Genomic DNA, 26,585 nt, shown 5'->3' with positions numbered 1-26,585 from the left:
GTTTTTCCTTCCATCCCACTCTTTGAAAATCTTAAATCCCCATAGCCATAGCCACAACAATAAATTATCAACACCCAACCTCAAGCATATTCAACACCAAGCCAAGGACAAGCATTCTCATTTGCTAAACTTGTGGGTCTTTAGCTCCCACACTCCAAGCTCTCATGCCAAGCTCACACAATCTCGGTTCAACATCAGCAAGTCATCTTCAACAATCCAGAGCATGACCAAGCAATCGTCATGTTGCTGGAAATCTACTCAAGCCACCCATCCTTTATCTCTCTCTCTCTCTCTCTCTCTCTCAAAGCTCCATCCCAAATCTAAAACACTCATCCTCTCAAGCTAAGTTGAAACCATAGTCATTAGCTTTTTGGTAGAAAATGCAAACATCATGAGTTATTCGTCTAGCTGCCGAAAACACCCAAAATCTCAAGCCTTAATCCTTTCCTTGTGCTCATTTTCTATTAGCTCCCATGCCACAAACCTCTTATGCCAAACCTAGTAATATCTTGATTCACCAAAGCAAACTCTCATGTCAAGCCTGTTCAACATCAATACACCATCTCTAACTCTTTGTCTAGTTGCCGGAAACATCAGCACAAAAGACGCAGTTGCTAGAAGAAGAACATAGTACTCCCCTTGGACTTGCTTCTCCCTCGGGATGCTTTGGGCCTAGTTCTCGCTAACTCAGACAAAGGGGCAACGAAGGCTTCATTCATCACTCTATAGTGATCCAAGAATCAACAAGCCTGGACGAACTTTCCAACAAAAAAGACCCAACAATGAGCATACACTTTAGGTTAAAGTAGTGAGCAAAAATGCTCCCAACTAAGGAGCCTACCCTCTCAATCTTTCCTGGACTTATGCTTTGTTAAAAAATTACTCAAATAACAAATTAAACATGAATTATTAAATTAAACGTACATATCTTCTCTTGAGAGTATTCATATTTTCACATATCCTCCCAAGTTTTACAAAGTTTTCACATATTCTTTCACAAAAAAGAAGAAAGAAAAACATAGAATTCTTTAGGCATGCTCATTTAGCAAAGTTACCAACAATGGTCCTCGGGACATAGGCATACTCATTTAGCAATTGTCAACAACAATTGTTGCAAATATGCCATTTTCTAGTTATTATTATTATTGTTTGGATGCAAGCGATGTTGAGAAAGGAAATCTTAGGCGCAGAAGTAAATACTTTTTTACTACTTGAGCTATAAGTCCCTTGTCATTTCCTTGTTAATTAAGAGAGAGAAATCGGTGAAAGGGAGAGGCTGATGAAAGGGAGTTGCCGATGTTGGGAACGTTGACGCACATTGACGGGAAATGAGGCCTTGTGCACAAGTAAGCAAGGTGGCCACCCAGGTCTCTAATTTATATAAATCCCTATATATACCTAGTATGCCACTATATAAAACAAATTTATATATATAAATTATGTTAGGTTAATTATTTAATTCAAAATTAAGCAGAGCCAAACTCAAATAAATGTAAGGAATAAAACATATTGAGCCTAATTTCACATTTTTAATTATGGAAAATAAACTTCCTGACCACAAACACTTTTTTTGCTTTATCAATTCTTTCTCAATAATTCAAAGATAGGTGAAGTTCGAATCGTTTAACAGGTATGGTGATTAATGATTTCTTTTAGTTTTGAATTTCATGCTTTGTTTTTTGGGAAATTATTATAAAATTTACAAATTTCCAGTGAAGATTCACAAATTTGGAGAATTTTTTTGCTTATTTGTAAGCAAATTTGTGTTATTGTACTAGAATTTGAGATTTGATAAAGAATTTAAGTTTGTTTATTGCTTTCTTGTTGCGTACAATGTAAATTAGATATTGTTTGTTGTCCTTTTTATGTTACTATCTTAAATTTGAGTTCATATAATATTTTCTCAAAGTTCTTTTAGGAAAAATAAATCATTTAAAAAGGTTGAGGGCCACATTTTTGTAGTTTGTCAATCAGATTAGTAAAAAGCTCTTTCAGTTCATATAATATTTTCTCAAAGTTCTTTCAGCACTTTACAGTTTTATTTTTTTACCAAACAGATTAGTAAAAAGCACTTTCAGTGTCATGTCCATTTTAGTCATTATAAATAGTTACAGCACTTTTACGGTAAAGTTTATCAAACACTCTAACACTGCTTTTCATACTCATAGCACTTTTAAAATTACAGTTTACTAAATGTTTAACTGCTTTACTTTACAGCTGATTGTTTTTTAGTGCTGCTAAATGAACCATAAAATTAACTGAGTACACCATACTACCAAACTATTTATTGAATGACTAATTTACCCTAATATAAAATGACCAAAAAGGATATGTTGAATTGTGAAACAAATATAATTTTAGTAAGTACACCATACTCACCATATCCAACCCTAATCAAACATATTACTTGACAACGCAGCGAGCATTGGCGGTGGCGCAAGGAGGTATCGTTGAATGTTGGTTCCTTTGCTTTGCCGACCAACAAATCTGAAAGTGGAAGACCATCTAACTATTCATAACAATCATTGAAGATATTAGTTGGATCTAAAGTTCAAATATAAGAAGGCATTTGGAAATTAGCTTTCATTTGAATCAAGTTTGCAGTAGCTATTAGACCCATATGGCCTGCTGTCGAACTAGTTTGAACAAATTTGTTATTTGAAGACTAAATCAAAACCCCATTGAGATGAGAGGGGGAAAAAAAAGGAATTTGAAGAACAAAAAAAAAAAAAATCATATTTGTTCAAATTGACTCCTTTTGATGTGAAGAACAAAAGCTTTAAAAGAAATTAAAATATGACGTGGCAAATGAGATGTGATATAGTATATTAGGGTGTACCAAGGATATTTTGTGTAGTTAAATAGGGTGTACTTAGTTAATTTTACATTTTGATTTAAATAATATGGTGTACTCAGTTAATTTTAAGGTTCGTTTAGCGTCACTCTTCTTTTTAAAGCACAGCATAAGTAGCTTTTTTTTAAAGCGGCAGCAATCTCAAACTAGGCCTAAGGCCTCCAAAACCTTAAGACAAACCTCTGGGGAGAGGGAGCAGTTTTGCTAGTGGAGGTGGCAAGTTTTACTTGGACATGCTATAAAATGTGATCATGCCATCCCACGAACAGTTAATCCGATCTCTAATTCATTCACATTTGATAGTATAAAATAAAAGGGTTTTTTACTCAAACGATCCTCAAATTTATACATGATTTACATTTTAGTCTATAAACTAAATTATCTGTTCAAATAGTCCACCACCTCTTTATTAAGCAGAGAAGATGAAGTGGCTGAGTTTTGCGATGCAGAGAAGACGTAGGGGTTGAAGTGTAGCGTAGAAGATGAAACGACGTGCAAAGTATTTTTGTCAAACGTGTATTCTAATATAATATTTTTTAATTAAAGAGAGTTAACAGAGTTAAACTCCTGTTAAGTTAAAGTCCACATGTCACAAAATTAGGGTGGAAACATAGGGGCACAGAGACTTTGGTAACAGGAAAATCGGACGAGAGAGAGAGAGAGAGAGAGTTTTTTTTTTTTTTTGGGGTTACTTTTTGTTGTCTTTTATTCTTTTATGTTTTTAATTAATTTTAAAAATAAAGAAAATTTTGTATTATTTAATTTTTAATTATATATTTTTATTTTTTAGTTGTCGAAAGTCTTATTTACACCCACAAATATAGCATGTGCTACTCACATGAATAAATTTAACAGAAAATGTAACAGAGACCAAAGAACCTATTAATAAAGAGTTGAACAAATAATTTAGTTTAAAGACCAAAATAAAATGCTTAATGCTGCAACACAAATATGATAAAATCAAAGCTTGCAAAGCAAGAATTAAATGACAGCCCACATATCAAGGAAAGGTGGAGAAGGACCAGGATATAATTTATAAAGGCTTCGATTTCATAGTTGACTGATTTGAAAGAAGCAATTTGGTGCTCTCAATCATCAAGAAGAAAAGGCCAAGAACGCCAACTTTCTATAGCTTCTATCAGTTCCTGTGCTTCTAAAATTTCACATACACGCCGAAACTGTACATCCAATAAAGCTTAAGATGAACACCTCTGACCCACTGGAATAACTCAAAACCAATATGAACAGACACATCTGTGAATTCCTTGTTTCTTGATGAACAGGCCTTAACATCATTCGGTATCTAGTTAAACATTCCCTTACTGAAAAGGAAGTAAATTATGTCCAAAAGAATAAACGGTGTTCATGCCAATTTTACACATCATCCATGTTGTGATCATTATCATTGTCTCCTTCGTAATATTCATCATCACGCTGAATGTGCTTGTCTTGGGTGTGCTCTGGGAGGACAACAATTCATAAAATTAAGAAGTGTCAGCTGAAAGAAAATCAACAGATTTCAAGTCCTAAACATACTAGTGCACACTAGTGTGAGCGCTAATAATTCAAGCAATTTAACTCACGATCCACGCGTTCATCAGGGTTCTGCGCATCTTCATCAAAATCGGGAATATAAAAGTCAGGTGGAACCTGCAATAGGCAACACAATGATTCAAGTCAAATTATATGGTATATTAGTTCTAGTGGATATCAGTGTCTGAGCATGTTCAGTCCTACAATTATTGCATGGTTGACCTAGCTATGTAAACCATTACCAGAAGTCTCATCAGTCACTAGCCTTTTCAAATATCACGTCAATGGGGCGAATGCATCCTTGAGTTGTGATAAATGGTATCAGAATCAACCTAATACCATCATGTGGGATCAAGGAAACTGCATGCCACGTAACACAAATCTGAGTCATGACAAGGATTTTAGAGATTTGACTTTAGACCCTAACGATAACCTATTTGATACCCCAGTTCTGTGTATATGGTGTGAAAGTGCACACTGAGTGTCACACCAGTTGTGTTGGATCAATCTGGATTATATGGGAGACCCATGGGTGATCAGTTTTCTTGGAGTATCATATTAACACGGTGAGCACATCCTAAGTCACGACAACTTATATCCTGACTGCAGAAAGTATGATATGCTGCCATTTTATAATCTAAGGGATGGTAGAAAATGACAGAGAATATTGTCACTTAAGTTGATGGAATGCCCCCATCCATACATCTAACAGACCATGATTCTTGGATCTCTCATGCAAGCATAGATTCTATGAGTTTCACAGAGCATTATAGATTTAACTTATATTGTCCTTCATGGTACTTGAAATGAGTGAACCACATCACATTAGAACATAATTCTTTCTAGGATTTCAAGATTATGCAATTCTGACATATTATGTTGCTTGACTGTCAATCTAAACCAGTGACTAAGTGGATTTTTTTTTTTTTAATGGGTGGTGCCAGATTGACACTGATAAGGTAACATGCCAGATACCTGGATAACACATTGCTTACCTCTTGCATTTGTACATTAGGAGCATGTTGGATGCAACGGAGATTTTCCAAGACTTGCATTTTAATCGTGCTAATATACGATTTACTATTTAGGTTCTCCTGCACGCCCAAAAGAAATAAAACGACTTAAGGCTGTTCTGAATAATCATGGAAAACTGAAAAACTAGCAATGACAAAGTTTTAAGTATTTCAATATCCACCTATTAAACTGATCCTTTTTTACATACTACCAACATCAGCTGTGGCAATCAAATTGGTTCAAAGAAAGAAAAAATCCAACCTTTTAAATAATGTATAATGCAAAATTATGAATTCTAATTGATGACATACTATATGTCCATTTGGAATCCTCAAAGAGAAGTCGGGAGAAAAATACTTGATATACTCGTTTTCTGGGATCTCTGCAAGAAAGAAAAACGGTAGTGACAAATAAGACATCCATGTCCAGAATAGAACAGAAAGGGACTCCCACATGTTATTAAAAAAAAAAAAGGATACTCAAACTATCACTGGAGTGGTAAGATTCTCCTCACAAGAATTTGTTCTTTTTTCATTTTCAATTAATCCAATACCAAAAATATATATATATATATTTCTCCAACAAATAGAAGAATTACCAATCAATCCAAACAGAAAATACATGGAGAAGAAAATATTAATGAAAAGCCAAAAGTTGAACTAAGCACACATCTTACACGAGCAGTTGAGGAGCCAAAAAAATTACATTCATAATCCCATGACCAACAAGCCGATAGCAAAAAGAAAGAGTAACATAGAAAAGTCCATGCAGGTCATTGCTAGCCAGCTAAGACAAATGCACACAAAAATCAGCAGTGCATAAGTTATCCAAACTTCCAATGCCATGATCATTGCCTAGTTACCTAAATAAATACAACATATAAATAAAACACTCCCAAAAATAAAACCATTAATTACAGGAATTTACTTGTCAACAGTCATGGTCACTGCTGGCTAGCGAGAAGATATGCACACAGGAACCAGCAGGGTATAGGTCATTCAACCCTCCGATGCCATGACAGTTAAAAAAGATAAGTCATATACAAAGCTGCATAACAACCCAAAACAACTTAAAATATCATACAGGATCTAGAATAAGAGCAACTGAATATAAAACCAATTCTATTTATCAATGAGTCTTGAAACAGCATTGATTTATTCTAGCACGAATAATATCAGGATACACACGCTGAATGCCATTTCACATTCCGACAAACTTCTTGGAAGCAAATGAATTTTTTATAAGAAAGAGGAGAAACAGCCTCAGGAATTCTCCATGGGGATCAATCTCAAAATATCATTAAAGTTTCAAATTAGATATGAATGGTTTTTTTAAATCTCAGAGAGTGAGAGTTAGGTCAATATTATGAGTATAACAGTGCTTTCAAAATAACTTTTTTTAATTTTCGTTCCAGATGCTTATGGATATATCAGCGAAACATTAAAAATGTCACAATCAGCTTGAAGAATGTAACCTAGAAAATATCATGATTATGCAATATATATACCTCCTCCCAGCAAGCCCCAAAAAGAAGAGGGAAGAAATATTATATCCTAAAGTCTATACAAAGACAATGCACAACAATATGTTCAGCATTGGTTTATGAAGCCAAGATCATATCAGCATGGTTATCTTACCTAGATTTTTTCTTACCTCGTGTTAATGAAGTTTTTCTGTTCCATTAAAAAAAAAATTAAATGAAAGTGGCAGAAATAGAGTGTATTTGATAAAATAAAAATCACTTGCTCTACCATTAGGAAGTTCTGAATCAAGAAGAACTCCAGTTTCAACAGTCCAACACCGAGCAACATTCTCTTTCGTGTATCCACCGCCTCCTGTAACCTGTAGGCAGAAAACATTCTCTCTGTATGCTAGATGTATGACATTGATGAAAGGCAGGTAAGATTCAGATGAAAGGCAGGTAAGATTCAGTCCAATGAAGAACATACCAGTAAGGGTAAATTGAATTTCTTCACAAACCTAACACATTCAGCATGACCTGTAAGAAGGATTCAAATGACACCACAGAGTAAATTTTACCACAAACCATATGCCACTACCAAAAGTTCCAAATAGCTTGAAACCATTAATAATTGAAGAAAAACAAGTATGACATGCTTGAAGAGGAGGAAAAAAAAATGCTTCAATTACAATAAGATATGCACCATCAATGGAGAGATTGAAGCAGCCCAAGCGGTCTCCAGCAAGAGAATCTGCCCCACATTGGAGAACTATCACGCCTGGTAGATATGTTTCAACAACCTTGGAAATAATCTACAAAATTTAAGTTTGCAAGTAAAGTTTTACACTTGACACCATCAAGCCAAAACAAAAGACAAAAATCTGCTTTTCTAAATGAACCCACAGTCTTAAAAAGTCTATTGAAGCTAGTGTCATCTATTCCATCCTTCAGTGGGACATTGATGGCATAAAACTTTCCTTCTCTTTCTCCTACTTCCTTCAAAATAAATAAAGTTAATAAATACCATTATAATTTCAACTTTATAGACTAGCAACGGAACATAAAACATTTCCAATAATATAACACCTCAGGTAACAGGTTATAAATGTAAATATTTCATGCCATATTATCATATACATGAATATAAGACCAAACAAAAAACAAAAGCAAGCATGCAAACTAGTTGTTAACTTATTACCATGCGTCACATATGATTAACAATTTTCACCATTGAAAATACTACGAAAAACAAACAAAAAGGTTTAAAAAGTTACCTTAACATCACCCGTTCCTGGGAAAAACATATCCCCAAATTTGTGAAAACTAACCGTCATCACCCTGTCAATCAAATTTCAGTGATTCGATTAGAGTTCAACAAAATCACAAAACCAACATTAAAAATTCTGGTAACTGAACAAATAGAACATTTGTCACTATGGCAGAGCAAATTCTAGTTCTATCAACTTTTGAATTTTTATTTTATCATAGGGTTGGCAACAAGCAGAAAACATATACCAAGACTACAATTCTTGAGTAAAAGATAAATAGGTTGGATACAACTTAGCTTATCAAAATCTGAAGAAAGAAACTGTATAAATAATGGTGAGTGTTATTGACTCTTACATGCCTTAATTAACCAACCCAGGTCTTATCTGAGGAATCACATTACTTTCTGATATGAACTTTTTGTTTTGACGAATTTTGATAGATAAAATAACTTATTAAGCTATACGAAGATTTAACAATTCATTATTGGACCAAATTCCCAAATACCATATGCATAAGATAGTATATTAAAACATTAATTTGTTCATCTATAAATAGTATATTACATACAGGAATGCAAACTTTTATCTTCTCCAGCAACAATTCTATCTCTTATTACCAACACCCTTTGCTTGTAGTTTCAACATCATAGATGCAACAATTAGCAAGTTAAAAATTGTCCACAAAAGGCATTAAACTTATATCAACACAATCAAATATTGTACGTCTATTATTGCATCTACAAATTTGAGGTAATTTTGCTAACAGTAAGGTTAGCTTTATTATTGTCATAATTCTAGTGTTATTCAACTATCACATTCCTTAACCATATTATAATATACAGGTTATGTACCTATCAGTAAAATAAAAAGCTTCTTCTACGCCATCACCATGATGCACATCTATGTCAATGTACAATACTCGGGCATGATGTTTTAGAAGCTCCAAGATCCCCAAGACCAAGTCATTGATGTAACAAAATCCGGATGCCTCGCACTTCTTGGCATGGTGTAGTCCGCCAGCCCAATTTATAGCAATGTCACAAAGTTTATTGTTCAACCTACGTGCAGCATCTGCAAAAAAAAATTCAATCAGTACATATGGCAGAATAGTCAGAACCCATACTTTTTTGACATCATATAACTAGAATTACCTATTGTTCCACCGGCATAAATTTGACAAAATTCAAACAAGTTATCAAATACAGGGCAATCTTCTCCAAGATTATCTGGCATAGTGAAAAACAGAAAGAATCGGTAAATTAAAAAAAGCACATTAGATAGAGATTCCAGTGACTGCAGCCAAAGAAAAGAATAACTGAAAATTTATGTTGTAGAGCCAATCAGAGGTTTTTTTGAGCATCCTCTATTACAGCAAAAACTCAGAAAGGTATAACAAACATTTTGAATTGGTGATTCCCAGAACCTAACTGTGCAGTCAATGACATTTCCTTTCTGCAAAACCTATTCATTGAAATTAAACTAATTAACATGGACTGTTGATTAACACCAGATCAACCTTTTTTTGTTGGTTCACATGTAATTGAGTGATAACATTAACTCGCATAAGAGTAATCAGTAAGCATTAAATATTGTGGTTTAATAACTTGTTAAACATTAAAGTTGACCATGCCAGAAATCAGAAACCAGAAACACGGTCAGAGGTCATCCAATTGATTTTGACTCCACCACTTCTGCTCCACCGTGCCCTCAGGAAGTTCTAAAATTCCCCATCTCTGCATAAGAGGGTCAATCATGATTTCTTCTTTTTAGTATGCTGTAAGTGCAGTGAACAATCCTATCTCATGATCAAATTTTCTATTACAGCTCTGGCGAAATACCCTCACTTAACTTTTTTGTGTTGAAGCTCATAACAAGAACAATCTATGCACACATACAAGCAAAAAATAACAATATATAAATATCCAAGAGTCATACATCTTGCCAGTTCATTCGAGAACAAGTGCTGTGTGTCGGGCGTAATCCGATGTAGAAACTCAACATAGTCAGCTGAATGGAATTGCGCAAGCTCCACCGGATACGCCTTATGGGGCCGCTGAGAAACACGATAATAATCAACAAAAAGATTGATACTTAAAGCAAAAACTTGCATACCCAATGACACAAAAAATGAAACCAGTTATTACTCAGTACAATAACAAAAGTGGAAATAAATAAAAACAAAAACAAATTCAGAAGGATTATGGGATACTAACATAAATTTCCATCTTCTTGTGGAGGTCATATGAGAGGACAAGATGATGGGTCATACATAGCCGGTGTGGTTTCATGGGATGGTTTGGTCCAAAGTAGACGCTACCCACATCCCCTGCAATACCCATTTTTATTGTGAAACTAAATTTCTCAACTTTCCATAATTATATGATTACAAAAACTAAATGTTCGAGGAAAAGCTATAATCCATAATTTAAAGAAAACCCAAATGGGATTATGAAGCACAAAGAGACAGAGAAAGTTTTGCTGGGGTGAGGGGTTAGGGTTGGAGGAGGAGAGAGAAGTGTACCGTCGTAAAAATAGGCGATTTTGTCCTTTGAGCGCATTTTGTTGCAAAAGTCGGAGGAAGGGCAAGGCAGATGATGGCTACTGAGGTTGCGCCATTTTCAGAGCTCCAAAGAAAAAGAGAGAGAAGGTTGATATGTCTGCTCAGTTTTACTGGATAAATCCCCTTTGCTTCTGTAAAGCTTTCAACAAGAATATAACCTTAAAAAATATATTTAAAAAACCCTTTCTACGATGCTTTACGGTCACTATTTCTTATTTAGAGCCATGAATGCACTTTAATCTCCAAGTAACGAGTGAGTAAAACTAGGTGTGGGCACGATTCAGATTCAGATTGGATCAATTTCATTTTAATATTGTTAACCTCAATTATAATTAATAAATTCACAACTTATTCCAAATGATTTTTAAAGAGTTATAAAGTTGATGGAGTTTAATTGAATTTGATTGAATTTTACAAACTCTACATAGATTTTGATTGAATTCGTGTATAGATTTTAATTGAGTTTGTTAGAATTTTATTATTGATTTTAATGGAGTTTATAGCGATAGCAATGGTGGTGATGGCAGTAGCGATGATGGTTTGTTGGGGAGATAGTGGTGGAGGAGGTGGGGGTGGTTGTAGTGGTGGTGGAAGTGGTGGTGGTGGTGGTGGTGGTGGTGGTGATGGAAGTGACAGCGATGGTGTGATATTGGCAGTGGCTATGGTGGTAGTGACGGTGGGGCTGATAGTGGTGGTGGAGATGGGGGTAAGTAAGGGTGGTGACGGTGGTGGTGGTGGTGTTAGGGGGTGGTGGCGATGACTGTGGTGATGGTGGCAACAACGATGACTATCGTCGTGGTGGTGGCGACAGCGGCAATGGTGATAGTCATGATAAGATGGTGGTAGTATTAGTGGTGAAATCATATCTTAAGAATAAAAATAATACATCTATCAAAATCTTTTGGGGGATAGCAAAGATTTGTCATGGCCTAAAATTTGAATGAAGTTTAAAAAGTCTGAATTGAATAGACTTCTATAAAATCGTGATTGAATACACTTAAACTTTTAAACTTTTTAAAAATCTTTAAAAATCTAAATTGAATACAGCCCTCTAAATCATTTTTAAAATATTTCATCAAAAAAATAAAAAATCATTTTCTAGAGTACAAAAACATCCTAAAGCTCAACATGCCATAAAACTTCAAATTTCAATCATTAATAGAGCTCAATTCAAATATAAATATATAGTTATAGCATAATTAGAGTATTGTACGTGTAAAATATAATATAAATAAATAAATATATACATAAATGATCCGGTTTGGTTTATGTCGGTTTATAAAAGCTCAAAATCAAATCAAATCATATACAGTCTGGTTCAATTTTTAAATCGTTTGACTTTTTTTTGGTCAAAACCAAACCAAACCGATAATTACAGTTTAAATTAGCCGATTTAATTAGTTCAACCAGATTGATGCCCACCCCTAAGTAAAATGGTGCCAAATCAACTTAAAAAAAGAATTGGATTTTCATTAGTCATTTAAATTTGTTTAAGGCTTATTTATGGATATGCCCCATATTCTTTCAAAATAGTCTCAGATTACCACATGTTCTTTGAAATGTCTCAATATACCACCTATACTTTCAGCAAGTGTCTCACGTTAGCTATTCCGTCAGATTTGAGATAAGTTCTGTTAGCTGATGTGGCCCCCACTTCTTTTCAATCTCTTAACAAGGGAGAGGAATGGTTAGTCAGGTTGAGAAAATGGGAAATTTGGGAGAAGAATGTTAGGTTGAGGGAATTTCAGATTTACGAGAAAATAGGGAATTTTATTTGAGAATTTTAGATTTGGGAGATCCCCACAACATTCAAACCATCCTTCTTCTCCCAAATCTGAAATCCCCAAATCAAATTCCCCATTTTCTCCCAAATCCCCCATTTTCTCCCAAATATGAACCTCCAGATTCCTAAATCTGAAATTCCCTCAACCTAACTTTCTTCTCCCAAATTCCTCTTTTTCTCAACCTGACTAACTCTTCCTCTCCCTTGTTAAGAGATTGAAAAGAAGTGGGGGCCACATCAGCTAATAGAACTTCTCTCAAATCTGACGGAATAGCTAGCGTGAGACACTTATTGAAAGTATAGATGGTATTTTAAGACATTTCAAAGAACATGAGGTAATCTGAGACTATTTTGAAAGCATAAGGGGCATATCCATAAATAAGCCTTTTTTTTAAAGTCCTCTTTTAGCACTAAACTATCAAACCATGGTCCTTTATTTTTAGTCTACATATCAATTTAGTCTATAATGTCGCATTCTCATAAAACTTCTGTTAAAAGTATTCTAGCAAAACTTTTGTTAAACATGTATTTTTATCAAAATATAGTTCATTATAATCTTAAAATTCACATTTTTCTCAATAAGGTCCCATTTAGAGAGACTTAACCCACGTATGAGGCCACTATATTAGAGAGAGCACGTGAGGCCAATGATGGTATCAACAACGCTTATTCAACACTAAAAACTCACAGCCAAACAAGCCAACCCAAGCCCATAACTAAGGCAAAACAAAAACGAAAAACAGTAGATCCATTGCCGTCGGTACCACAGTGGGGACATGGTAAACATTGCCGAAACTGTTGCAACCTAAGAACCTACATGAACAAAGAAAGAACCCCCATAAATTTGGAGAGAGAAAGAGAAAGGGGTTGAAAGGGAAGAAGAGAAAATAAGAGGGAGAAGAGATGAGATAGAAGGGAGGAAGGCAGAGAGGACCTCCCTCTTATTGCAGCATTGTAGGGAGACTAGGGTTTGGGTTTAAGAGCAACAACACAAAAAAGTTTTGACTAAAGTATACCATGATTGCATGATACAAAATATCCATTTGTACTAAAACGGTATTTTGATGCAAATTGGATTTTGATAGTATATAAACCAAGTCAACTAGTTGATATGTTCTTGCCTTAGAAGGTGCCAAGGACCTTATTATCTCTTTTCTCCTATTTTGGGGGTCACAATCTGATTTGTCCTTTATTGTTATTGTCAATTACTACAAGGACCTAAACGCAATAATTGAAATCACTACCAAAGTGAAAATCATTCAAATTATGGGCGAATTAAGAAAGAAAATAAAACTCATTTCCATTTAGAGGTGTCAAACGGACTAAGCCGGCCTGACATGGCACGAGAACGGCCCGTTTAAGTAAGGCCCGGAACAGCATGACCCGTATCTTTAGGCCGTGCCATAACGAGGTAATTAGATCCAATGAATTAGGATGGCCTATGCCCCGTCAATAGCCGTGCCGGCCCAAAACTCAATGGGCCCGATCCATTTAACGCTCATTTATTAAATTATACTTGTTTTAGAGAAAAATAATACATAATATTATTACATTTATATCTTATATTCAAGTCTATTGCTTTTCTTTAATAATATATATACTAGCCCCTTGACACATGCTCACGCATGTGCCAATTGGTTTTCTTTTTCTTTTTTATTTTATTTTTAAAATTAATAAAAGATAACAGGGTAGTTATGTTCCATAAAAGTAGGACCTATTATCTTATTTTGTTTTTAATTTTAATTTTTTTAATATTAAAAAATTTGAATTTAAAAGAAAATTCAGATAATGGATCCTATTTTTATGGAACACAACTATCCATTATCTTTTTTAATTCTAAAATAAATTTAAATTTTTTAAAAAAAAGCCTCTCGCAGGCGCAGAAGCGCGTGCAGAGAGGCTAGTATATATTAAAATTTAATATTTTATTTATATATAAAATAATAATTTTGTTTTTCAAATTTCAAATTTTAAAACCCAAACAATAATTTAGCCATGTTTTATTTAAATGTAATTTAAATAAAATTATTGACCTACTTTTCATAACAAATAATCAATATTAATAATATATACATAATTGTAAAAATAAATGAATGAAGTAGTAAAAAAAAAAATACAAAAAAAAAGAAAAAAAAGCAATACATAAATCAAATTTGAAGTAGGCCCATATCGATTCTTTTAGAAGCCCGATATGAGTACGACTCGAGCCCACATAAGCTCGAGCCGTAGACTCAAGCTCGAATTGATGATTTTCCTAAATGGACGAGGCCGACTCTAAATAAGTCGGGCCAGCCCGACACGATTCGTTTAACATCTCTATTTTCATTAAAACCAAAGACTTAACTCTTGATTTGCCCCCTAACTTTTAATTTACCCCAAATTTCTAAATAAAATTATGGATATTAACTTTTCCTCCCCAACATTTCATCCGCGGTTGGCATCGTCAGCTTTCCCAAACGTGACCTACCTAGTGATTGTCGAGCTCCATACGGTATTAAACTATAAATCTCCATCTCATTTTCACCTTCTTCTACTATCTTCTCCCAGCCCTCGGCATCGTCAGCTTTCCCAAACGTGATTGTCGAGCTCCAGCCACTCCCAATTTCACGTAAGATTTTCTCCACTCTTCCCCTATTTGTTCATCCCATATTCGAATTCCCACCAATCTGATTTGGGCTAACGCTTAGATCTAGGGTTAGTGTTTGTTGCATGTCTCTGTTTTCATTTTCCCGTTGCATTTATTATTTCATCGATCCCTGTCCTGTGATTGGATCGGCGTATGCGGTTGCTATATTTTTATTCTTTAATGACCCGATTAGATGGTTGCTCAATTAGGGTTTCCTGTTTTTGGGGGGAAAATTTCAGAAGGAATTCCGTTGATTCAATCTTGATGTGGGATGTCAATTTTCTATTCAATTTGTCATGACTTTTATTGCAAACTAGTAATTTTGTTTGGTTGGTAAGTTGTGGGTTGAGTGGTAAGGACTGGGGCTTCAGTAACTCATGTTCGACAGTTTTGGGTATATGATGGTGTTATGTTTTAGAATTAAGAATAGAGAGGAACGATTAATTTGTAGAATTGCATTCTCAGAAATACCACTTTTATGCACACACAAAAAGGTCGAAAGTCTTCAGTTTGAATCTGACCCATCGTTATTTCGAGGTGCTTCATTGGCTAAGAAAATGGCATTAAGATAATGTACTAGCAAATTTCTTGGCGCATTAAGATAGTGCACTAGCAAATTGTTTGGCGCATATTAACTGAACTTTCATAAATTATCGATATGTTGGATTCAGTTTTCCAGTTCGTGGGCTGATTGAGAAGGGGATTAATGGTTTTTCTTTGCTGTTGGTTTATGAATTTTGATTACCATCCTTTTGGAATAATCCTGGTGAGCGGATGATGAGTTTGGTAATGACATTCTTTACTTTCTATGACTTTTTGTTTGTCTCTAAATTTCAAATATTCATCCAAGTTGAGTTTATATCAATTTTTCATGTATTATATGTTGAAGTTGTTGTCAAACCACGAAATTGGTTTTCAGATCATGTATTCCATGAACTGGGGGACTAAAAGTTAGTTTTGTTTGTTATAGCAATTGATGGAAATGCAAGCATGTGATGGGAATAGAAACGAGGAAATATTTGAATAATTTGCTTTTTGTTTCTTAATGGTTCAAGATAACTCAATTAACATTCTATAGAAATAATGAAGCTTAATTAGAATGGAGCCAGATGATGTATTACTATTTTCTTTATACCTACTTGTTTTTTGTTTTTTTTTTGGGTTTCTCATTTTAGTATGTATGTTATTTTTTAAATTAGCGCATTGTTTTGCTGATCTGTTCTCTGTTCAACTTGGCTGTGTCGTGTGGGAAAAGATGAGTATCTAATAAATCCAGTTCGTTTGTGCTTGTAACTATTTGAAAGTGATTGTACAGTGGACAAGTAGTGTGGTTACTGATGCTGGTGTATAAGTTGTGCTTGTTAGTTTACAATACCATTTTGTAGTACACATTTGTGTTTGGAATACGTCAATGAGTGCTGGAATTATTGCCTAAGTGGGAGGAGGGGTATTTACTTAGGTTGAAAATGAAATATATGAAAATATTTATTGACCTGAACCAAATTTAATAAATTCCAACATCACAAGTAGCTAATTGCTGCGTTTCTGCAGAAGCCTTGATGCAGAGTTTGTGCATTGGTTAAGTTGAATTAAGTGCATCTTGTCCTAATTCGGTAGACTGCCCCCTTCCCCTTCTTGTCTTTTTCAATGTAACTAGAAGGATTAGTGTATGGTCTAATGGGACAGTTTGGGCAACCTTTGTCTCTCTTTAGCAATTGAGGCCTTGTGCTTTCCTCCTCTGGGTTTATGGTGCGTATCCAGTGTTGATATTTTTCTTTGGTGCGACTTCAGTTGAACCCTAAAAATAAAGAAGAGAGTGCACGATGGTCTTTCCCCTTCAGGAGAAGTTTAGTTTTTGGAAGTGGCTTTCATAAAATGACCTTTTATAATGTTTTGATCTATAATACAGGATGTCAGAAGAAACACCCTTCCGACCACGTGAGAAGCTCCTCGAGAAGCAAAAATTTTTCCAAAGCATCCACAAATACACATATCTGAAGGGACCCTATGATAAGATCACCTCTGTTGCCATTCCAGCTGCTTTAGCTGCATCTTCTTTGTTCCTTATTGTAAGTTTCTAATTATTTCACTTCTTTTAAGGCTTTCTAAGCCCTATCTATGAGGAAAGCGTAAATTTCCATACTTCATGCAATCTAATTGTAAGGTTTTATGACATTTTCTCCAGGCACGAGGAGTCTACAACATGTCACATGGGATTGGAAAGAAGGAATGAGGCAGCTCTTAAAAATGACCATTGGCTGGCAACCAAAGTGCATAAATTTATGTGCTAGTCTCAAGTGGTGCTCTTGATTTTTTTGTGTTTGTTTGCCCTAATAATTGCTTAGTAGCAGATTCTGTACTTTTTTTGAAATCTGAAACTTTTCGTTTGAAATTGTTGTTAATGGAATTTTCTGCTTGGTTATAAATACTGCACCCTTTTCATTGAACGCTTCAGCAGCTCATTCAAAACGTCGTTATCCTCTCATATGTGGTTTCACCTCATGCTTGTTCAAATATGGATGTTTGTTTTTTGTCTCTCATCCTGCACTTTATCATCACTGATAGTGAAAAATGTCCACGAATTTTATCAAATAGATGTTTTGATTCATCAGTTCCAGTTGAATCATTTCATTTAAAGATCAAACCCTACTATTGAAAGAATAGAAATGCTGATAGAACAAACTATCTGAGATTCGAACATTACAGGGAATTAAATTGAGTAGGGAGCCCCAACTCTATCCCACTTATTTATTGCAGATGACCCTCTAGTCTTTTTGAGAGCCACTAGCCAGAACTGCAGAAGTTTCCTGAACTTGCTTGATACAGGTGAATTACAGCAAATCCTCCATCTATTTGTCTCCTAATGCTTCCCCCGAGTTAGGAGCTGAAATTGGGGTAGCTTTTCGGATCAACCCAACCACCGATCCTGGAGTTTACCTTGGGATCCCAGCAATTCGGGGCAGATCAAAAAAGGAGGCTCTAGGGTATATTTGCGACAAAATTCAGAAGATGGTACATGGCATGGTTGGAAAGCCAGTTCTTTGACCATGGCTGGTAGGGAAGTTCTAATCAAATATGTGGCTCTTGCGATACCTGCTTATCTTATGTCTTGTTTCAAATTTCCCTCCTCCACTTGCAAAGCTATTAATGGGGATCTTAGTAGATTTTGGTGGGGATCGCATGATGACGGACGGAACAAGATTTATTGGAGAAGTTGGGAGCATCTTTGCCTTTCCAAGAGTGATGGAGGTATGGGCTTCAGGGACATTGAGACTTTCAATTTAGCCGTCCTCACAAAGCAGTGCTGGAGACTCTGGAATAATCCGGATGCTTTTTGGGCTCGTGTGTTATTATTGGGCTTTCTCGAGCTTGGGAAAAAACTCCCTTCCTGCCCATTCTTCTCACCAGATTGATACTCATGTGTGGAATACAATTTGGAAAATTGATGTGGTTCCAAAGCAAGGGAGGGTAGTGTCAAATGCCATCCCTACCAAATTTAATTTATATAGGAGGAAAGTTAGTTGCAATCCTCTATGTCCTTTCTGTGAACTACATGAGGAATCTATGGAGCATATTTTATTTCTTTGTCCGCAGGTGAAGGGTGTGTGGTTTGGCGCACCTCTGAGCTACGAACCGGAGATACAGAGAATCTCCAAGTTCGATGTTTGGCTTTTGGCCCTGAGCTCCAATTATTCAATTCATAATCATGTGCGAAAGGAAGTGTTGGCATCTGTTAGCATTATATGTTGGGAGATTTGGAAGGAAAGATGCAATGCTTTTCTTCTCACATTTCCCTCCCGATCCTGGTATTGTGCTCAGGAAATCAATATCTTACCACATTTGGGTCGCTGGATTCAAAATATTCCCACATTTGGGCTTAAGCAGGATCCAATCATTATTAGTGCCTTTACCTCGTACAAATATTTGAAAAATCATATTTAGTTGTCATTTTCAGACCACAAAAATCTTTAGTTGTTATCACTTTAGTTGTCAACAATGCCATCAGGCAAAGGGAGGAAAATCCTACAAATGCAAAACTAGATAAATCAATAAAGACCTACCCAGCCATGTAACTTAAACCAACATTCTCCCCAATTTAACCACATAAATTCGTCATGGTGTGATATAGCCTCCGAGCCCATCCACATATAGAAATTCTTCTCAAAAGACCTCGGTACAATTTATACCACTTAATTAAATCATTTGTCGACTTTTAAAAAAGAAAAATACAACATCTGTATTTGATTCACAATTCCAAACAAATTATTGTGCATGTTGGGCGTGATATATATATATATATATATAATTTACTACTATGAGTCATGGTTGGCATGCCCCAGAATGTGTTTGCCTCATGACATTCTGTCACAGTCAACATTGACGGTGCTTTGTGAAGCATGCCTATTTAAAACGTGTGGTACATAATACATGTTACATGAAGCTAAGAGGTCAAGGGACCAAAGTGTTTTAGGGTTTTTATTACATGCAGTTGGCAAATAGGGTTTTTGGGCCAACTCTAGGGACAAAGCAAAATTGAAAGAATCAAAACCTGAAACTTTGTGTTCAATTATAATATAAAGGAAAATGCTAGGGAGACCAACTTTAGATACCAACTTGTGTACCAACTCTCTAATAGAGTGTAGGACCCATTGTATTGGTGGGCTCCACCTCTATTAGAGAGTTGGTACACAAGTTGGTATCTAAAGTTGGTCTCCCTAGCATGACCCTAATATAAAATAGGAAAATGCTACCACATTATAATAATTAATGTCCTAACAAACTTAAATTTATTTGAGTACAAAGAAAACCTGACAAAGACACAATAGAAGATAAATATCCTGCAATTGGCCAGTGGGCACTGCTATGGTGACAGGGTAAAACACTTGGAGAGCTGTCCAAATGAATTGAATGCGTGTTGCTTGTATATATATATATATGGATTTATTATATGTTTTGCATAGAAAACTATAGCTTAAAAAAATTAAAGATTTTTATTAAAGGATACTGCTTTGCTTCCTTCTCTATAAGAAGATACTTTTCTTTTATGCGAATCACAGTTTGACATATATGCAAAAATAATTCATTAAAAATGCATATCACACTTTTATTGGCAGAAACGTAGGAGCTCCTACTTTCATAATAAGGAGGAAAGTATTTTCCTTTATTAAAAACTACTTGGTAAAATTCTAATTAATCTCACTAATCAAGTAGATATGTTAGTGAATTAAATATATTTTTTAACAGACTATATATGATATTTAATGTTTGATATTAAAAGTCCTTAAACAATTCTTAATGTAGACTTTACCTCGATATTTATCCTAATTAGAGCATTGACTGTGAGTGTGAGACTTATCACTAGCCAAATCATTAAAAGGGAGGAGTAGGCTATGATGCTGATAAAAGGGAGATAGGGACTGTTCATCCTGAAGAGGAGAAAGAAGGGGAAGAGTAGATACTTGGACTCAATAGAGGTTGAAAGAAGAGACGAAGAAAGATAATTATAGTAAACCTAATTCTTATTATCCATTAATACGCCGCTAATACAAAACCAACTTATAATAAGGGCCTACTTGTATAGCTTAATCTTTATCTTGGAATATCTAAATATTTTATAATATAACTAAATCTTGAATTCTACAACCAAAAAAAAAATAAAAAAAATTCAAGGTTTTCCCCCTTAAATTTTATTAATACCAAAAAATTAAAACTAAATAAACAAATTTGATATCTAAAATGACCTCTACTGTATCCATCATCAAAGTTAAACTAGTGGTTTGAATGCAACTTCAGGTACAAAAGTCAGTATATTGAGACATTATTGGTAGTTTTCCCAAAAAATAAAAAATAAAAATAAAAATAGTCTTCCATGTGCATGAGATGTTCCCTTGGTGGACCGTCATCAGGGTAACTCCAAGTCTCCAAGAATTATGGACAGGGAAATCTCCTTTAGCATGACCTATGCCATCTTACTTCATTTGCTCCATTTCATTTACTCATTTTTCTTTCTAGCTTTCTCGAATGTGTCCATGTCAAGATCTTTTGGCTTTGCCCTTTTAATTTAGCTCTAGCTTTTGACTATTTTACAACAACAACTGGGGGGGAGTGCCCTCAAATGCCCGGTTAATCTCTACACTAGGAGTGGCAGATTTTCTAGGGTGGTAACAAACTAGATAGTTCACTCATTAATTTGGAAGAACGAAAAATTTTAGCTTATTATGTACGGTCATGTTGTTATATAGTGTTATTAATTTATAGCTAATAGCATTATCTGACGTTAATAAATTTATAACACTATGTGACAGTTTGACCGTGCATCGGCCTGAAGATTCTGTATATTGAGGCTTTCCCATGTCTTTTCTGCGTTAACAACTTAAAGATTCTTGTAAATTGATGCTTCCCAATGGCTTTTTGTGTCAACTTAACCAATAATAAATTAGGGGAGAGCCTAATGATGCGTACAAAATCCGCAAGTCAAAGGTGAGACCTTCTAGATATATGAAACGTGTCCCATTGGTCGATTCCTTGCTTTCATTTCTGCTCAATTGCAGGGACCCAAATTTCTGGTCAAACTTGGCGTTAAAACTTAAAAGCATCCTCCTCCTATAAGAAGCTTCCAAGGAGGGTTCCTTAGCCAGACCAAATATATATTAGAAATTAATCAAAGTTTATCAATGATTGAAATTTGAATTAAAATATATATATATATATATATTATTTTAAAAGGTCATACTCATATGAATGAGGTGCCGGTATGAAGCAACTATCCTTTTTATTCCTCTGCTAGCTCACTCTCACTGGAGCAGAATGTTCAAACGTCTTACAATATTGAAGTGGAGAGGAGAAATATCAGTTGACTATATATAGCTAGTTGGTGCTGACCAGTCGAAGTTGGATATGTTTCCAGATCACATCATCATCTTCTAACACTTTCTGCTTGTATCTCATAGGCAATAAGAAGATTTTTCTATGTCAAGATCACTTTGAGATATCTAAGTGGAAAGATCAAAGATCTCGAGAAATTTAAATGATAATATTGGACGCACTACACTGACTATTCTTCCAACTCTTGTTTTAACTCTCTCACATAATATGAGAGAGTATGAAATCATATAAGACGTATGTACATCTCATTCTATGTTAGAGAGTTAAAAAAATATATGTTTAGCATTATTCGGATGCAAATCATGAGAGATGGTATCTTGTCTACTTTTCCACATGTGTGGGGTCTTCCCACGTGCCGGGATTCGTCTCTACCTTGGCTTTAGAAGGGAAATGATGGCTGGAGGCTTGGACTTGGAGCATCATGAATATGTATAGTAGTAGGGGTAGTCTTTTTCCACGGACGCAAACTTCCTACAGTTCAGTTGAAAAGTATGTTTGGCCCAAAGAAAAAGACTTTCAAAGTAAGCGGGTATCATTTTGGTGTTTCTCAAAGACTCTCCAACGATCAAGTCAGTAAAAGCTTCGAAAGTATCGAATTGCAGAGGCTATAATTTAGAGATAGAGGAAACTAGTTGCATGCAGAAAAAAGAAAAAGAAAAGGAACTCATACTCAAGAGAGAGCATGTCTCATTAGGGTTAGAGGTGTTGAAGAAGAAGAAGAAGAAGAGAGAAAGTCTTGATTTCAGGTTGTTGGCGGAGATCAAAGCTAAAGCTTGTCATAAATTATTGAAGAGTTTCTTTGCTCTTCTAATCTTGGATGTCTTCCCCCCATAACAAAATGCTAACTTCGAAATGAAACGCTCCCTTCATCAAGTTTTGGATTTCCCATTATATGCATTTCGTCTATCAGGGCCCCACTTAACTCAAGTGGTATAATAAGGTAATTTTCAAGGAATTCAAGCCTTAATTTGAAGTTAATGTCCAAGAGACATCTCTCATATAAACTTTTTTTATTACCCACGCTTGTTACCAATTTGTCATAAGGGAATAGAATCTCGAGAATACTTTAAACAAAGGTCATGAATTAGCTGTTAAGCATTGTTATCCACGCTTAATGTATGCGTAATTTAAATTCGTTTAATTATAAAATAAAATACATATAGAGACTGATAAATAATTGTGCCTGCATTGTTTCTTTCAAGATAGTTAGGTGACCATTATTTTATTCATGCCCTATTGTAACTCATTTCTTTTAGATTAGGCCATGTGCGGTATTGTGGTGGTGAAGATTGTCGGCATTATGAAGAAATTATAAAAAAAATTAAATTAATAAAGGAGTTTGTATCACAAGTTATTAATAGTATTTATTCGTGCAACAGATGTTCTAGGTTCGATTCTCCTTCTTAATATCGCTTATATTAAATAAAAAAAATCAAGTTATATGACCCCATTGACATGTGTTGAATCAGTCAAAGTTAAAATTTAGTATTACTTATAAACCAACTTGAATTATTTTTATTATTACAGAATTGGAATAATTCAAACTAGTATTAATATTCAAAACTTTCCTTTCCGCCATAAGGGCCCAGTTTCTTCTTCCTCCTATCGATCCATTTGCAGGAGCCAACCATCTTTTAACAAATTTCAATCATGGACTGAATATTTTTTTAGCAATAAAACTTTGATGCTTTTAGTCCGAATATCTGTCGCTTTATACCTAAAAAAGGAGTGGACCTTTTAATCATGTTTAAGATTTTCTTTGCATTCTTGTATACGTAGAGTGTAAATTAAGGATGACAATTTCCTAGGTGGCTTGAGAATTTAGTGGGTTTGAGTTACTATATGAGACAAACATTTTTGACAAAAAAAAAATAGTATAATCATGAATAAAAAAGACTTAGAAAATGACTTATTTATCTTATTTTTCAATATATGTGGTACGACTATTTCCATTACACAAATATGAGGAATTTGCTTTTAAAAGTTTGTAGTTTTAAAAATATGTCTATCAGCTTGAATATAACATAAATCATAAACTCGTTGAGTTAGTTATTGACGAAATTAAAAAGTTGAGGAATACTTAAATAATTTTCAATATAAATATGAAATGACATGACGTGAATGTGATAAGCTAACTCAAATTGTCAATTCTAATATGATTGTGACTAGGTTAATTGAAAGTGCCCCCTAATTTGCCTTGAATTCACGTTTGGGTGTTCGTGTATGTTACCTATAATTTCTCAAAGATTTTCATGAACAGGATACTATAAATTAGAATGTGACTAAATGTGGGGTGTTACAATCATCTAGAGCGTTGGAGTTGGGCAGACTTTATCCATATGAACACAATCACAACCCCATGCATATGCATGCCCCCATCAAATTGAATGGAGAAGACGTTAAAAAGCACCAACTTGCAGCTTGAAAGCGAAGCAAGCAGGAAAATCCTGCACCAAGACAAATAGAGAGCAACTCGAATTAATTCCTCCTAAAAAAAATCCAAGTTGATGAATCGTCCATGGATAAGAAGGGTTTGGATTGGGACCCACAAATAATTCGATACAAGCTTATTTTCACCCATTCAGCAGCCGCCTTGGATTAATTCCCTTTTTCTTCCAGTTTAATATTACGAAAAGGGACCCCACAAATTGGCCAGTCTCGGGTAGCTGTCTGTGAAATTGCAAAATCTACGTAACTTCTTCTTTTGCCAGCTCAGTTTGTTTTTTTGTTTCTAGAAGGCGTTGAAAATTATATCTGCCAACCGTACGTTGATTCATTCAAACAAACAAAGTAAATTTAGGTTTTACTCATAAAAAAATTTTCACTTTTGGAAAAAGCCAAAGCTTTTTGAAAAAAGACGGAATAACCTCTCAACTTTCAAACCAAAGACATGCAAATGTAAAGGATTTCTTAGGAAATCAAAAAATAAATAAGGGCAATTTTGTCCATTTTTGCTTCTTTTAAAAATTTTCTCTCTCCTTTGGGCTTTTCCAAAATCTCCCTTCAAACAATTGGAAAGGTGTTACGGAGCACGCACACTTGTGTTCCCATTACAGTTTTTCAGAAAGTTGATGCTTATTGAACGGTGTCTGCGACTTTTTGTGTACTTTTTTTTTTTTACTTGGTAATTGACAGTGTTCATATTGTAGCAGATTTGATTTGAACTTTTGGTAGAAAATGAAAACAAATATCAATGCCACTTTGTCACGTGATTAATATCATCATAGAGTCAAGTCACTTTTAAACTGTTATTAGTTCATCATTTTCATCTACGGTTAGCATTTATGACATGTTTACAAATTCATAATCAAAATTAAAATAAACAGTTGAATTTCTATTACGGATATTCCTATGTTTACTTCACATTGAGAAATCAAAATGCGAGTGGGACTCACACAAAATCAAGAGTTGTTCCTGATTTTGGAGTGTTTGAAATCTTGAGTGGGAAGTGGTATTCTAATTCATGGAGAACGTTCCATTAGGAATCCTTTTTCTTTTTTCTTTTTTTTAAAACCCATTATAATCTTACACAATTTTAAAAATTTTAAAATTTTCATTTACTTTAACCCAACAACAAGGGCATTTTAGTAGTCAATTTGGTTTCAATTCCAATTTGCGTGAATTTAGTAAACAACTTATAAATAATTATTATCGCTCCTACCCCAATTTCATATGGTTTAATAAACAACTTCAATAGGAATTTGAAATCTAACTCTCCTCAATTCAACTCCTACTCAATTCAATTCCTTCTAATTCAATTACAGATTCATAAATATGCTTAAGGTTTAGGGTTGGAACGCAGTTTTTTTTTTCTTATATCAATATCATCATAGAGTTCTTCACATTCATTTTCAAATTAAATAATTGTCATGATGCTAAGACCTCAACCTTTAATCCATGTCTGCATTTGGCTTATTAGTTGAGATGTCAAAAATGATTGTCTTTCATCCACCAAATTTTTGTTGTTGCCATAATTGAGAAAGGAAATGAGAGTTTCTCACACATATTACCAAAGTACTATGAACTCGAGACAATTGACTACAAGTCAAATCTCTTTCATACTGGGCTTTAGAGATGCTCTAAAATAAACATTATAAGTGAGCTAATTAATGGTGTAGAGTAGGTAGTTAATACTTGGCTTTTTCGTTAGGTGAAGTGGTGCAATCACATAGAAGAGAGATGGGAGTACAAAAATAACTAATTTTAATAATTCATCAACTTTTTTGACGCGCATACTTTGGGTAGAATAAATAATCGAACATCTATATTTATATTGAAATAATCAATTAATGAGTCGAGAATACATATTTATATGGTCGATGCAAGGCTCGAACGTCGAGACATTTTTATCCGAAAAAAGTAGAAGAGTTCGAATGATTTAACTTTTAGTTCTTTGATAAAAAAATTTACGAGTAATTAAAGCGAGTTGTTTCATCTAAAGAGCTTGGCTTGTGATAAGTAAGGAGCCAAGTTTTTTTCTCCATCTAAATCAAATTTTTTGTTGTTGAGAAATTTTGGAATCATATTCATAATTCAGCAAAAAAGTTACGAGCCATAAATGGCCATTACAATAATGGAGCGATCTAACATCAAAATTAAG

General features: G+C 34.5%; 2 protein-coding genes across 7 annotated transcripts; one reads left to right on the top strand and one right to left on the bottom strand.

Annotated features, from left to right (window-relative positions):
* LOC18772089 (histone deacetylase 9) lies at positions 3,855-10,844 on the bottom strand. 6 transcript variants are annotated; one of them, XR_002272191.1, is made up of 15 exons: positions 10,653-10,842; positions 10,345-10,457; positions 10,067-10,184; positions 9,283-9,357; positions 8,983-9,202; positions 8,138-8,201; positions 7,767-7,859; positions 7,567-7,675; positions 7,351-7,400; positions 7,153-7,243; positions 5,713-5,783; positions 5,383-5,481; positions 4,630-4,747; positions 4,438-4,504; positions 4,266-4,314 (listed from the first exon to the last, which is right to left on the bottom strand). XR_002272191.1 is itself a non-coding variant. In XM_007205172.2 (14 exons), the coding sequence occupies exons 1-14, from the start codon at positions 10,687-10,689 to the stop codon at positions 4,229-4,231; spliced, it is 1,293 nt and encodes a 430-aa protein (XP_007205234.1). In that variant the 5' UTR covers positions 10,690-10,841; the 3' UTR covers positions 3,855-4,228. The 6 variants fall into 6 exon arrangements, 5 of the variants coding, with proteins under 5 accessions (XP_007205234.1, XP_020422328.1, XP_020422331.1 ...); XM_007205172.2 differs by lacking the exon at positions 4,630-4,747 and having other exon boundaries at positions 3,855-4,314; positions 10,653-10,841; XM_020566738.1 differs by lacking the exon at positions 4,630-4,747 and having other exon boundaries at positions 4,222-4,314; positions 4,391-4,504.
* LOC18773065 lies at positions 14,927-17,559 on the top strand. The gene is made up of 3 exons (XM_007205029.2): positions 14,927-15,082; positions 17,010-17,169; positions 17,286-17,559. Exons 2-3 carry the CDS (start codon positions 17,011-17,013, stop codon positions 17,331-17,333), a joined length of 207 nt encoding a protein of 68 aa, XP_007205091.1. The 5' UTR covers positions 14,927-15,082; position 17,010; the 3' UTR covers positions 17,334-17,559.

Source organism: Prunus persica, chromosome G6, assembly GCF_000346465.2.
Source record: "Prunus persica cultivar Lovell chromosome G6, Prunus_persica_NCBIv2, whole genome shotgun sequence".
NCBI lineage: Eukaryota > Viridiplantae > Streptophyta > Magnoliopsida > Rosales > Rosaceae > Prunus > Prunus persica.
Note: the sequence above shows the minus strand (reverse complement) of the source record. Positions and strands in the feature narration are given on the sequence as shown.

Bases quoted from the DNA above. Each gene is read 5' to 3' on its own strand.
- LOC18772089 (XM_007205172.2), bottom strand. From the start codon at position 10,689: ATGCGCTCAAAGGACAAAATCGCCTATTTTTACGACG. The intron at 9,203-9,282 runs GTAATTCTAGTT...TTTTTTTTGCAG, and splicing joins TTATGCCGGTGGAACAATAG to ATGCTGCACGTAGGTTGAAC. The intron at 7,676-7,766 runs GTGGGTTCATTT...TAAATTTTGTAG, and splicing joins TCAATAGACTTTTTAAGACT to ATTATTTCCAAGGTTGTTGA.
- LOC18773065 (XM_007205029.2), top strand. From the start codon at position 17,011: ATGTCAGAAGAAACACCCTTCCGACCACGTGAGAAGCTCCTCGAGAAG. The intron at 17,170-17,285 runs GTAAGTTTCTAA...CATTTTCTCCAG, and splicing joins CATCTTCTTTGTTCCTTATT to GCACGAGGAGTCTACAACAT.